Source organism: Pan paniscus, chromosome 21 (assembly GCF_029289425.2).
Source record: "Pan paniscus chromosome 21, NHGRI_mPanPan1-v2.0_pri, whole genome shotgun sequence".
Classification (NCBI taxonomy): Eukaryota; Metazoa; Chordata; class Mammalia; order Primates; family Hominidae; genus Pan; species Pan paniscus.
The window spans coordinates 48,071,920-48,086,390 of NC_073270.2; the positions used below are offsets into that span (position 1 = coordinate 48,071,920).

General features: G+C 43.9%; 1 protein-coding gene across 14 annotated transcripts in view; it reads right to left on the reverse strand.

Annotated features, from left to right (window-relative positions):
- Positions 1-14,471, reverse strand: part of PTPRT (protein tyrosine phosphatase receptor type T) — a 1,127,644-nt gene that overhangs the window by 271,002 nt on the left and 842,171 nt on the right. For all 14 annotated transcript variants that reach the window (XM_034947434.2, XM_034947430.2, XM_055104674.1 and 11 more), the window contains exon 11: positions 13,148-13,250. In XM_034947434.2, coding sequence (XP_034803325.1) covers positions 13,148-13,250 — 103 coding nt within the window. The remainder of the gene's footprint in view (positions 1-13,147; positions 13,251-14,471) is intronic.

The window sequence follows — 14,471 nt, forward strand, 5'->3', positions numbered from 1 at the left end:
CCCAAAGCTTCAACTCCTATTGTGACTTTCAAAACATTCCCACCATTGGAAACTGCTTTGGACAACTATTCTTGGAAACTAATTTCAATTAAGCAGGAACAGGGTGTCCTGGCAGGGGAGACGTTATCTGAGAGCCGTGGGAAGCAGATGGCTTTGAATTGAAGAAATTGAACAATAGGCTGAAACTTAGCCTGGATTGGGACCAAATTCCTTTAAAAAAAAAAAAAAAAAAACATTGATTCCTCTTCCTACTTTTTCTAACTCTGTTTCTCTCTCATAATTTAGCTTTGCCTTTTAGCCACAAAGCAGGGCCTGAATTCTATGTGCCAGGTAGTTCTCTTGGGATTCTGAGCAGTTCTGCAAATTCAAGGAATTCAGAGGCACACTGAAAGTTTTTGTGCTTATTCAGACTGAACCTCTGAACTGTCTGAAGGTTAAAAACCTTCATTTTTTCTCTCTTCTTCCTGCTCTCCCCACAATAGCAAATTCAGATTTGCTGACTACAATAAAAGGAAAAAGAACGTAATCAAAACTGGCCCGGGGGGACAATGCATACAGATTCCAACCCAGCTGAGTGACGCGTGCATATTGCTGCAGCATTTTGGCACTCAGTATATTTTGTCTGATCTAAGAAAATATGGAACTTTTTATAGAGTGAAAGTTGGAAGTGGATTTGTTTCTCCCAGGCTGCTCTAGCCTTCCACAAAAGAACACAGATTTGTTCAGATTCTGATATTCTGATATTCAGCCTCATCAAACATCCACTTCTACCTAGTCCCCAACATCCGCATAGAAGTGACCGTATTCAGATATGCTGTCAGCATGCAACAACACAACATGAATTATTTTGACACCAGTTATTGTCATCATCATAGGAAAACAGAGGTGTGTTTTTAGCCCCCACGTGGACAGGGATAGAGAAATAAGCTGGCAGAGATTCTAGTTCAGCTTTTAGGAGCTAAAACTGGTTATCCTCATGCTGAAACACACACTGAGAGAGACATGAGAGATCCAAAAGCTGTAAACTCAACAGGGGCAACTTCACAGTACAAGGCAAAACTATTGCTTCCCTATATTACAAGAATGAGCAAATATTGGTGCCATAGAAGAGATGACTTGGTTCCCTGTACAGGTTCCTTTCTCCATACCCGAGGCCACCCATAGGCCACACCAGTAGTACTCAAGCGTGGTCCAAGACCAGTAGGTCACCTGGGAAATTGTTCAAAATGCAGATTCTCAGGTATTATCCTATAGTCCTTCGGGACAGGCAGGACTCTGCAGGCTTATTAGAACCCCAGCTGATTATGATGTTCATTAAAGTTTGGAAACCTTGGGATTATACACATTCTATATCCAGTGGGAGTGATGTGGAGAAATTTTAGAAGTCTAGCTCGGTAGATCAGAATCTCCACAGTAAGTAAGCCCAGCCATAGGTCCCACGCTGTTTTCAGGACTTATACCTCTGTCTAAGTCTTCATTACATTGCTCATCTCTTATGATAGGATCGCTGGCCTTTACCTCTCTCCCCAAACGCCTGCCAAATAACCTCTCTGAAACCAAACATGGGCCTTGACCTCTTCTTACCAACCTTCTTAGGGTCTAGAGCAATGTAGTAAAATAGAATTTTCTGTCATGATGGAAATGCCGTCCAGTATGTCAGCCACTAGCTACTTGTGGCTATTGAGTACTTGAGATGTGGCTAATGCAACTAATGAACTGAAGCTTTAATTTTACTTAATTTTAATTAGCTTAAATTTAAATAGCCACATGTAGCTATTAATGATAGTTACTGTATTGGACAGTGTAAGTCTAAAGTCTAGCTCTCAATTCTTGCAGTTGTTACTGGGGGTGCTACATCTTGCTCTGGGCATGAATACTTATACGTTTATAAAATTCTTCGTAAGCCTATACCTAAGTGGAAATGCACTAAATAGCAAACCCTAAGCAGCTGTAGCCAGGTAAGAAAAGGGTGAATTGTATTCTGAGAGAGTAAGCACACATTTTTTCGGCCCATTGGTGGAGACTCTAACTTTAAGATGTTATTTTCCTACCAAAAAGCCAGGGCTTTCAGAATCACTTCTCTCACTGTTGCCAAGTGGAGGCAACTCCCTGAGCAGCCCTCAACAGCTGGAGCAGGCATCGTGCAGAATGCTTTTTGGATAAGAGCAAACCTCCTTGGATTCTAACATGGCACAGGGCCATGCTCTAACTCAGAAGAACATCAATAGATCAGGCTATAGAAATGCACTTGATGGAAGCAGACTTGAAAGTCTGACCTTTGGGCAGTTGCAGACAGAGACCGAGAGCCATCGGTTATCAGCTGTGCAAGATCTGAGACAAAGCAGTGATGCAAACTCTCATAGGGCCCAGAACAGTGGGAGAAGTAAAAGTCAGCAGAAAAAAAAGTTAGAGAAAAAGTAAGGACCAGGAGAAGGCATCTTGCAAAGTCACCGAGTTCTTTCAAGGAGTTTCACAGTTCCCCAGGGTTGGAGGGTTTGCATTATAAGAACTACATCTACTTGGACAGCCCCTCCATCCTTAGTCTGGCCTCGTGTTCCTTGCAACATTTGGCTCCAATGACCTTCACCTTGAATCTATTACTGTCTGTTCACCATCACTGCCAATGTGGTCACACCCAGAGCCATCATATCCTATAGAAGAGTTTTATTACTGACACCTTACGTTTGATCATCTTATTCTCCAAATAGCACTTCCTGTCTTTCTACACTCTCCTTGCTTTGTACCCTCTGCACAAATTCTTCAACAGCATCCAGGTTGCCTGGCCCTCAATATATCTATTTTCTGAACAGCAACCTTCACATTCTTTTTAAAGCAAGCCTACACCAGATGGTCCATTTTCCAGCACTTTTGTTGACATTATCAATCATCTTCATTTCTCTGTAGTCCTGGATCAACTTGTGTGTCTTTCTTCTTTTCTACTACAAGAGCTTCTTGAAGCTCCTGGAGAAGATTAAACAATTAAAAAAAATTAAACGATTCTTCCCTTGAATTTCTTGTTTTAAAAGAAAAGAAAATTCAAAATGAAATATACAGCCCTGGTTTTCCTTCTACCTCTTTGGCCAGTCCTTCTCCATCTCCTGTGTGTTTCCTTGATAAAGTTTCGTAGCTCTCTGTTCTGTTTCTCATCTCTTCTAATCTACACTCTCCCAGGATGAGGTCATCCACTCCCCTCCATACTTGAAATACCACCTGGATGCTAATGACTCCCAAATCTAAAACCCCTGCTCAGATGCCTCTCCAGCACTCCAGACTTTTGGAATTTAAATAGTCCCTATGGTAGGAGGTGAGCATGACAACCACTCTTCTTTCCCTCATGCCAGTAACAGTCCCTGTCTCCATCTCTCCAGATGGCAGACAGTCCAAAATAGAACACTCTTTCGATCTTCATGTTCCATCGACTGCTCCATTTAAAATATTCTTCCCCAAACACCTGTTTTTCCTCCTTGGTTGGAGCCTAAGTAATATAATCCAGAATCCTAACACCAGAGCCAATTCTTGGTAAGCTGGGTTGTTGGTGGAGGAAGGAGCCTTATAAAAGGGGACCTGAAATGCAGTCAGGGTAAAAGCTGAAGTGAATGCAAACCTACCTACATTATTTGGGTGTCACCTTTCTTCCCTTTTGTTTTCCTGAACAGTCATCTAATTGCAGCTCTGTGCTATATCACCAGACTGACCTTTGTCTCCTAGGGTGATTTCTTTGGTGGTACACACATAACCCTTCAATATGTATCCCAATGGTTGGCATATGTAGACTGTGGGACAACCCCATGGAGAAGGGCACTACAGTAACATTCATCCCTTATTCTTTATTTCTGGTTGCCTCTTCATATATCTGGCTTCTCCTATTTCCCAATCTGGTGTGATGAAGTCCCAGCGTGATTTTAGGCATGGCTAAAAGTGGTGTTAACAAAGCTAAGTCTTCTCCCGGGTTATGTCTGGGTATCTCTTATCCATGTCCCCCTAACCCCCAATACACCAAAGTGGGACCCATAGCATTCCTCATCATCAGGTCCCAGCAAAGGTGGCCCAGAGAACTGGGGAACTAAGTGAATAAATGAGGTTTGGAGAAAGAGTGTCTAAATGTAATTACAGTTTCTCATCTTTCCCAATGTGGACAAGGCCTCACAAACTCCTCAGGCTGCCCTGTGTTAATAAATCCTCTAAATGTTCATTTCTCTTCCCTAATTGGACACCATCATATGCTGGTATCTGAGAATCAGACGGTAATGATTCCAATTTTGCTCACTGCGGCTTCATGGACCAGCAAAACCCTTCTGTGATTGTTTCATGTGCTCCCACTCTGGGCTTCACAGTTATTAAAGGAATCCTGAAGGAAATCTGGCAATCGTTTGCTTTTCTTCCCAATAAAGTTTCTTCTTTCTTTAAAAGTAGACTGTATCTCCAATTTGTATTGTAGCTAATCACTGTGCAGTTCAGAATCTATGGTCTTAACTAACTGCACCTGTCAAATGCAAAAGGATCACAGATTCTCATCAGGAGGTGAAGAGAACTTGCAATGACCTTTAGAAGCATATACCTTGTTACACTGTCTTCTAGGGTTCCATCTTTCATACCCCTGGTCCTCCAGGCTAGAGTTCCCACACCCTGTGCACCATGCCTCAAGCAACCTAAGAAAGCAGGTCTCATGTCCTAACTGACCTTGTAAAAGGTCCCTTAGAAGTCCCCCACACTCTCCTAGACCACACGCCAGGTTGCAGCTGTCCTTGCTCAGCTGAGTTCCTAACTCCCCCATTCAGTTCCCAGACCACCTTTGCCACCATTCGCCTTTCCCGGATGAAATGTCCTCATAGACTCTTCCCTCCCTCGGCATCCATTGGCTCAGAGAATGGCACCACGTTCCATCCCACGAACCAAGCCAGAAAACTGGGAGTCATGCTGGACAATGTCTTTTCCTTCACACCCCAACACCCTGCCCCTTGGAGAAGTCATCACAAGCCATGTCCATTTTACCTCTTACAAGTTGTATCTCATCGTCATAAGTACTCTAGCGGTGGGTCACCTTCATTTCTTATCTGAACAATGTAACTGTCTCCCAAGGGTGTTGCTGTTAACCCTGAGTGTGCTGGCCCTTTGGCAATGAGATACTACAAGCTTGTCTGCTTGAATTTATATTTCAGAAAGGTGCTCATATCTGACCAAGTTCACAGACTCATAGGCACTTTCTTTATCTGATTGTCTTTCCTATTTTTAAGGTAATGTTGTTTTGAAGATCACCCCTGGAGATGGGTGTAGGTTTCCTGATGTGCCCTACACTGGCCAGCACTTCACATGTAGTAGATCTCACATGAGTGCTGGAGGATACACAGCAGATAGGCATTGGCTTGCAGCAGGGCTCAGAGAAAATTCTTGCCCATGGCTGCCCATGGCTTAGAGCCACTCTGCCTCAACAGCTTGGCCAAACACAAGGACTATGTTTCTGTTGGTTTTGAGACGGAGTCTCGCTCCGTCACCCAGACTGGAGTGCAGTGGTGTGATCTCAGCTCACTGCAACCTCTGCCTACTGGGTTCAAGTGATTCTAGTGCCTCAGCCTCCCAACTAGCTGGAATTACAGGTACCTGCCACCACACCCAATACGTTTTTGTATTTTTCGTAGAGATGGGTTTACACCATGTTGGCCAGGCTGGTTTTGAATTCCTGTCCTCAGGTGATCTGCCTGCCTCAGCCTCCCAAAGTGCTGGGATTACAGACATGAGCCATCAGGCCCAGCCCCCAAAGAGCATGTTGAACAATTACCAGTTGCAATTTACACAGTTTAGCTTATTCGACCTTCAAAACAATCTGTGATGTAGGTATTCCCATTTACCGACAAGCAACTTACGGTTCAGAGAAAATAAGTACCTGCTTCCAGTATACCCAGTGGGGCAATTGGATGAGATTGGTCTGATTTTAGGAGCCACTCCTGTTTCAGTGTATCCAACTGGGAAGTCAGCTATGGCAGGAAGAGCATAACGGTCTTAGGTCTGAGTGAGGAGCTCCGTATGGGACCCATCTCTGCCCTCAGGGAGGCCACAGTCTAGCAGAGGCTGACAACGCAAGGCACTGACAGAGGGGTGACCATGACAGAGTGGCAACTCAGAAGGAGCTGGTGCATTCTGCTGCAAGAGTGGAGATGGTCCTGGATGTGGCCGATGTGAACTGGATGTTGGAGAGGTGGAGAATGGCATGCTTGGTGGAGAGAACAGCATGGACTAGGGGCCTGTTTGCTCAGAGAAGGACAAACAGTTGGGCACTCACCTTCCCAATGTTCCACACTCCCTTCTGAACAAAGTCTAAATCCAGAGTGAAGACCTTCTTCACCTGGACCCTGCCTGCTCCTTTGCTTCTCTCCTCATCTCTCTGTCCCCACCCACTGAGCTACTTGTGGCTCCCCAAACACACCCTGTACCTTCTCTGTGTGTGCTTTTGCATAGGCTGCTCTTTCTTCTAGCTTACACTCTTCCCTTCTTCATTAACTCCTCCTCATTCCCTAGGTCTCAATTTAAGCAACACTGCCTCCAGGAAGCCCTCCCAGCTTCTGAGCTCACCATTCTACCAAGGGCTGCCTCTCTACTGAACTCTCGTGGAAACTTCTGAACAAGCTGGCCAAACACAGGCTCGTTGGCACCTTTTCTTTTTCTGATTGTCTTTCCTGTAGACCTTTACCATCCAAAATGGCAGTCACTAGCCACATATGGCTCCTGAAATTTAAATTAATTAAAATAAAAATTTTAAAAATCAGTTTCCTAGTTGTACTAGCCATACATCCGGTGCTCAATGGCCATATGTGTCCAGTGGCAGTCATACCACACAGCACACATACAGGACATTTCTCTAACTGCAGAAAATTCTATTGAACAGCACTCTTTTCAGAATAAGAGGTAGCTGAAGGCATACACACACACACACACACACACACACACACACACACACACACATATATATATAAAACTAGTTACTATAGATATACATATATATAAAACTAGTTACTATAGATATACATATATATAAAACTAGTTACTATAGATATACACATATATATAAAACTAGTTACTATAGATATACATATATATATAAAACTAGTTACTATATACACACACACACATATATATACATATATATATATATGTGCGTGTGTGTGTATATATATATATGTATGATGCCAGACACTATCCCATGTAAAGGGAATTCAGTAGTACCAAGCCTTCAGATTTCTTGGAGCTCACAGCCTATAGAGGGGTATGTAGAAACAACAGAAAACAAAACAAAAAATATATATATATATATGAACAGCTGTATAACACAATTAAAGGCTCAGGAAAGAACTATGAAGGAACTATATAGGTCACTGTTGAGTAAAACCTGGTAAAGGGGTAGACGGAAATGAAAGGAAACCGGAAACAAGGCTAAGGACAGATTCTGATGAGCCTTGAATTCCATGCTAAGAAGCTTGTACTTAATGCAATGGAAAACCAATGACCCATTTAAGAATTTTAAGCAGGAAAGTTAACTTGATCCAATTTGTGCTTCCAAAGGATCACTACAGCAGTTCAGTGGGGGGTGGACTGAAGGATGAGAAGCTGCAGCAAGCACTCCAGCAAGCATATCCTGGCGGGTGCAGGTCCACAGGATGAGGCTGGAAAGTGCCAATGTGGGAGAAGAAGAGAGAGCTTGGCCCAGGTTCTGAAGTCCAGAGGACCAGTCTCCATGACTAATTAGATGGGAAGGGGAGGAATGAGGGGGAAAGAACATTTCCAAGGAAGTCTTCAGGGATCAGGGGACGGTCTGTTACAGAACCTGGGGCTCTGCCCCCAGCCTCACTTCAGGGACTGCATTATAAGTGACTAATTCATGACTAAGTTACTTTCTTATGAAGGTTAGTACGGATCAGTCACACATCAGTGTGACAGGTGGGGCGTGGGGGAAGAAGGCTCGGCATGTTCAAGCCAGAACTGAATATTAGATTCTAGTCACTATTTGATTGATCTTTTAAGCAATTCTGGGATTCTGTCACTTAAAAACCAATAAATCTTTGAAGGCCTGAGGAAAGCAATACAAAAGCAATAAATCTCCATTGTGGAGTGTTAGAAAAATAGGCCAAGCTGCTGAGGTGGTTTGGCTGGAGGGATGAGGGTGCGGGAGCGCCACACAGCAACAGTCCTCCCTGCCACATCTCGCCCCCCTGCACAGTCAGTTCTACCAGATAGAGTCAGATCCACAGGGCTTCAGAGGAGCAGTAAGTGGCAAAGCAGGGGCTAGAGTTTGGCTCAGCCAGGGTTGGAGCATCACTGGCAGAAAGAAGAGCCTGCCTGAGTGGGGTCTGAAGGCCAAAGTTTCTGTGTGAGTCTGTTTGAGAACACACAGCTCCACTCAGAGAGGGACCTGCTGAAGCTCACAAGTGATAGACCGGGCTCACACAAGGCAGAGTTGGAGGACCCCTGAGAATTCCTCTTGCCCACCCCTCATGCCCTGGTTGGTGGAGGTTTACTCCGTAGCACCCCCACAAAAGGGCCACCCGGTCATCACGTGACATACCAGGCAGAGGAACTCAGAACTTCCCAGGGGATCCATGAACTCAGAGCCAGGATACTAGGTCTATGCACTGTCTTTAACTGTAACAAGCCCCACAAGCTTGGGCCAATGAGTTAACATCTTAGACTTCAGTTTCCTGCTCCAAAATGGAGATGGTATTTCCCAACCAGCTGACTCACCAGGTAGGTGAGGATCAGATAATACAATGGAAGTAAAGGAACAATTCAGAAAACTAATTCAGACAACTATTAACTGTAAAATTTGATTCGAAGCATCCTTAACCCAGGGCATCTAGTGAGTTCTTTGAGTCCTGGGATCATAGAGTGTCCATATTGTTTTCTCCATCCTTCACCTCCCCAACTCACACAACTGCACACTGCTCTGCTTTCCTGGGTGGTGCTCATCTCTCCAGCCAGTCTACCGCTTCTCTCAATCACTACAGTCAATGTACCTAGTGCTTTCATATCATCTTACAGTGGAACTGCAGAAGCAGCTCAATACCCCTGGGTTGCAAGAAACATAACCCGAGCACACCAGTTGCACCAGGCATGACACCATTGGTGGGACCTAGGTGCTTGGACTAAGGAATGGGGATAGTTTAAGAAGTGAACACCACATGGCATGATCCATGATTCAATAGCATCACCTCATGACATGATCCAGTCAGATCAAGCCTCCCACATCACGACATTGCAAATGTCCAATCAGATCACGCCGTTACCTTCTGCCTATAAAACCTGTCCCCGCCTCCAAAAGCCTGACTCCTGTCTCCTTGTTCAGCAGCCTTGCAATAAACTTTTCTCTCTACAAAAACACAGTACTTCAGAGTTTGGCTTTCTATTGTGCATGGGCAAACAGACCAAGTTCTGTTCAGTGACACTTTTTTTGCTAATTTCATGATTTTGTTTGTTTGTGTGTTTGCTTAATGTCCCACCTCCCTGCCTCACTCACAAACAATTTACTGGAGCCTCAAGAGGACAGAGGTGTGGCTATCTTGTTCCTTACTGTATCCCTATTGCTTAGCTCACTTCCCTAAACATACTAAGTGTTCAATAAATATTTGTTGCATGACCTAGTGGTCAACTACCTCTCATATAACATCCCACTGCCCAGAGTTCAAGGTGAATGAAGGTCAAGATAACTGAAATCCATTGTGATATTTCCACTTCTGTCCTTCCAGTTGTCCTGAAATTCGTGCTGGGTGGCATTGGTTAGTCACTTCCCCTTCTAGTCAAATGCTCAAGAAACAGTCTGGAAATAATTCCAGAAACTGAGTCTACACCCACCCTCAATGCTCCAGAGCCTTGAGAGGAAAAGCAGCCAGACATTTCCAGACACCAACCATTTCCCCTTTGAGCAGTGACATTTCTTTTATTTATTTATTTACTTATTTATTTATTTTTGGATAAAAATGTCACCAAAATATATCATGCACACCTTTCTCCTAGGAGGTGGTATAGTATAGTAAAATGAGTGTTGGCTTTAGGTCATTTGAACTAAGTTTAAATTTTGCCTGTACCATTTGCTGGCCTTATAGCCTGAGTCAACTGACTTAGCTTCTGTTTGTCTCAATTTCTATATTTGCAAAATGAGGAGACTATTATACAATGTTGCGAGAATACAGGTAGTGTTATATATAGAGACAAGCTGGTAGCAAGTGCTTGTTCCTTAAATGAAAGCTAGCAGGCTCCTGTAAGTTGCAGACCCATCTTTTCAGGGTAAACCAGGACCAAGTAATAAACACGAATGGCTATGAGGGATGACAGCATGTAGGCCTGCTTGATTTTTGAGTCCCTGTGTCTGTTTTGTAGAGTTGCGCTATTCCTTTGCACCCTGACAACTGTCATTTCTCATTGCTACTGGGAAACTTTCATCCCCTTATCCCTCCTCATAATTTGTTGAGTCTTACGATGTATGAGCTTGTTAAGTAGACGTGCAAAACCAAGAGTGTAGAGATTCAGAGGGAAAGTGTAAAGACTTCTCTGTGTGGGAACTGGAAAAGTTTTCATGTGCATTTTGGTTTGGGCTTTTGAGAGGCCCCCTTCGCTGGGGGTGAAGGAGCTTGGACCCCGGTTGGAGTCAGGTAGGCCTGGATGTCAGGCCTGCCCTACTCTTGGTATTTCCATGTTTTGTTCAGCCTCTATGAAATAGTTACTGGCCATACTTTACAGATAAGGAGAATGGACTCTCAGAGAGAGGGATGGATTAAGCATCTTGTCCGAGGTCACTCAGCTGTGTTACCACGGGATCTGATGCCAGGTTTGCTGCCACCAAACTCTTCTTCTTTCCATGGCCCCACCCAAAGCCAGAACACTGGGAAGCTGGACTAAATCCAAACACATTGAAAGGCTATGGATGACAGCTGGATTGGGTCCCTTAGCTGAAAGTTTTATAGGCTTAGTAACCTTGATCCACCATGGACCTTGGGTCAGATCGGGGCTGTGTTCTGGGTTAGCTGTTAACTTGCTGTGCAACCCTGAACAAGCCTCTTCCCTTCTCTGGGCTGTACTTTTGCTATGTGGGAAGCTTTCGAAGATTTTGAAACAGTGACCAATACTATGGTATAAAAGAAGAGAGAATTGTGAAAGGGAATAAGGCATTGGTGGCCAAAATGGAACATGATTTGACACCTGGGGGACCTGCCTTCAAACTCAGCTTTCCTACTTACTGTCTGTATGCCCTTGGGCATTTCTGTGCCTCAGTTTCTTCATGTGCATCTGAAAATGAGGATAATATCTCATAGTATATAGAGAAAATTAAATGGCAATGTTACATCAGAGTAACTGGAAGAAAAGCGGGGGATTCATAACTGAATTTGACTTAAGACCCAACAATCTGCTTTGACTTATCACAGGTAGGACTGTCCTAGAACTACCAGTGTGTAAAATATAAGACAAATGCTGTCTGGTCAGATACCCCATAAACATTACCAACACATGTTGCAAGGACTGAAGATTCACCTGACTTAGGGGGAGCACTGTCCAAAGACTTCAGACTACATAGGAACTTCTAAATTGGTGGTGGTTGGTTCTGTCTATTTCAATGCCTATCATTTCTAGATGAAGCTGGATACAGGATGGACAATGGCTAGCTAGACCATCTCAAAAGCCCCCTTCTGGGCTGGTGTCCTAGCCTCCAGTGACACAAGGAGTGAGGCTGCATGCATCTCTCTAGTAGCTGCCCATGTCCTTCAAACAGGCCTGAGCCTCTCAAACACACTCCCATTCTCATCTCAGCACTCCCACCTTGATGTTTATGTTAAAGCAACAACCGCCCTGGTTGCTCCCTGTCATAGCATGCTGTCTCTCTCCTCCATGCCTGTGCTCACACTGGACACTCTTACAACGCTGGTGAAATCTTACGCATCATTTAAGATACAGCTCAGTGTCTCCACTGGGAATTCTCTCCTCTGAGCTCTTATAGTGACCTATGCATATCTCCACAATGACACACTGTACTGTAATTATGTTTCTGTCTCCCCAACTAGAGTTTGACTTTCTTTAGGACGTCACTTATCCATGGCTAGTTCACTGCTGTGTTTGCAAGCACTTAAGCATTGCCCGAGACAGGGTGGATTCTTAAAAAAAAATGTTTGTTGAATGAATGAATGGTTTTTAGGCCTTGGGCCCCCCGCCTCATTCCTGGTACATAACATACTGAGTTTATGCTTGATGAACTGAACTGAGCAATTTGAAAGTTGTTCCACTCAATGCTCTGCTTCATTTTAAGGGACTGTAGTCCTCCTTCCTGGAGTTCTGGGCAATACCGGCAGTCAATATTGCTGCCCTTGTGCAAAGTGTATCTCGTTTAAAAGAGATGCCCACGCTCCTGATATCATGAACTAGCAGTGGTCAGTTTAACTATGGAGATGCGTCAGTGTATTCCTGATCTCCAACCATGTTTGGTAAAATCAGCAGTTTTACCTTGACAGCAAGTGCCTCTATGGGACTCCAGCACCCTATGGCCTTAAACTGGACCAGCCCCCAGGTCTTGTCAGATTTGTGATATCTGAGCAGGTTGTTTTCAGAATTCAGCAAACCTGTCTGTCTGGCTGTTACTGGCAGTGACACAAAGAAAAGTGACCTTTCCAGGAGACTGTGTTCCAGGCCACCGACCCCACTAACTAAATTTACCATAAACATGTTCCAGGAAGTTTCCTTCTAGACCATCTCAGGTACTGATTAGGATGTTTCTTGTTTTTTGTTTTTTTTTTTTGAGACAGGGTCTCACTTTGTTGCCCAGGCTGGAGTGCAGTGGCATGATCACAGCTCACTGCAGTCTTGGTCTTCCAGGCCCAAGCAATCTTTCCATATCATCCTCTCGAGTAGCCGGTACTACAGGCACGTGCTACCACATCCAGCTAATTTAAAAAATTTTTTTCTTTGTATAGACGGGGTCTCCCTATGTCGCCCAGGTTTGCCTTGAACTCAGGGGCTCCCTTTGAACTGGGCTTGGGGCTGCTGACCTCCTTCCTCCGAGGAAACTTTGCTCCTGGCCAGTCTTGCCCATGGGCATTGCCAGTCACATGATTCAACTGGAGGCCCATGTGGCACAGAGAAGAAAAACTGCAGACTCCAAGTGAAGAACCATCCTCACCTGACAGGAGCTCCCCGGGACTGAGCGGGTTTCAGCATCACTGTGATGGTCGTGTCTGTCTCATTCAATGGGGTGTCTGTGTCGTACTCAGGCATGGATGGAGCTGGACAGGAAACAGAGAGTGCAGGTGAGTTCAGCACAGGTTCCCAACTGGCTCCCCACCGCCCCTTGCTGCCATCCTTAAAGACACAGCATGGATAGAGGAAGGACGTTTAGGAAAGGGGTTGGATAAGAAGCCTTCCAGGCCTTCAGTAAAGGAGGCCCCGATGCCCAACCTGCCCATAGTAGGTTTCTTCAAGGTGCAGTAGTGTGGGGAAGGGTAGCAATGATCTGTCGAGTAACCTGCATGAACCAAAACGTTCCACACCTAATAAACAGATATGTGCAGGGAATATAAGTACTAACAAAGAAGTGAAAGCAGAGTCAACCTTGCTAAACACATTTAAAATGCAAATTACATCAATTATGAACTACTTCCCCTCTACCTTTTTTTTTTTTTCTTCATGAGACCTCCCTTCCCTCATACTCAGCTGATAGGAATGCGACTATATCTATTCCTTTGGGAAGGTAATTTAGCCATTTGTAGTAACAGCTATTAAAACCCACATCCTTTTTAATTCAGTTTTTCCAAATTCTGAATTTATTCCTAAAGCTATAATCCAAACCAATGAATTAAACTTTATTTTGTAACATGTTTATTGAAGCGTTATTTTGTAAAAACATGGAAGCACCAAATATATCCAAGCACAGGGGAATATATAATTAAATTACGTCCATCCACTTGACAGAACATTATAACGAAAGCAATGTAGCAACATAGGAAACACTTATGGGATAAAGATAAGAGAAAACATTAAGCTACAAAAAAAACATGTTTTTCTGGAAAACCATGTGCAAAATATGTATGTATGCAGACCAGAATTGCATACATATTTAGGATAATGAAAGCTGTAAAAAAGGTTCTGAAATAATTCTGCATTGTTGCTGTCTAGTGGCAGAGGGGGCCCTACGGGTGATGGCAGTCTGTAATTTTGGACTACTGTGGCCCTATAATAGTAATTCATTCATTCATTCATTCATTCATTCATCCATTCATTCATTCATCAGGCATTTCATGAGAACCTGCGCTAATGTCTTGTTCTGGCAAAAAGAATGTTCCTGAAAATGAATTTAATAACCAACTTGTGTGCAATATACATTATCTACACACACGCGTACTACTTAATGCAACCCTGTGGGCAAGTTATTTAGTGGCTTGCCACCTAATTAATCTAATTTTTACACTTTAGGAAGTTCATCACTTAGATTTTCTTCATAGGAGACA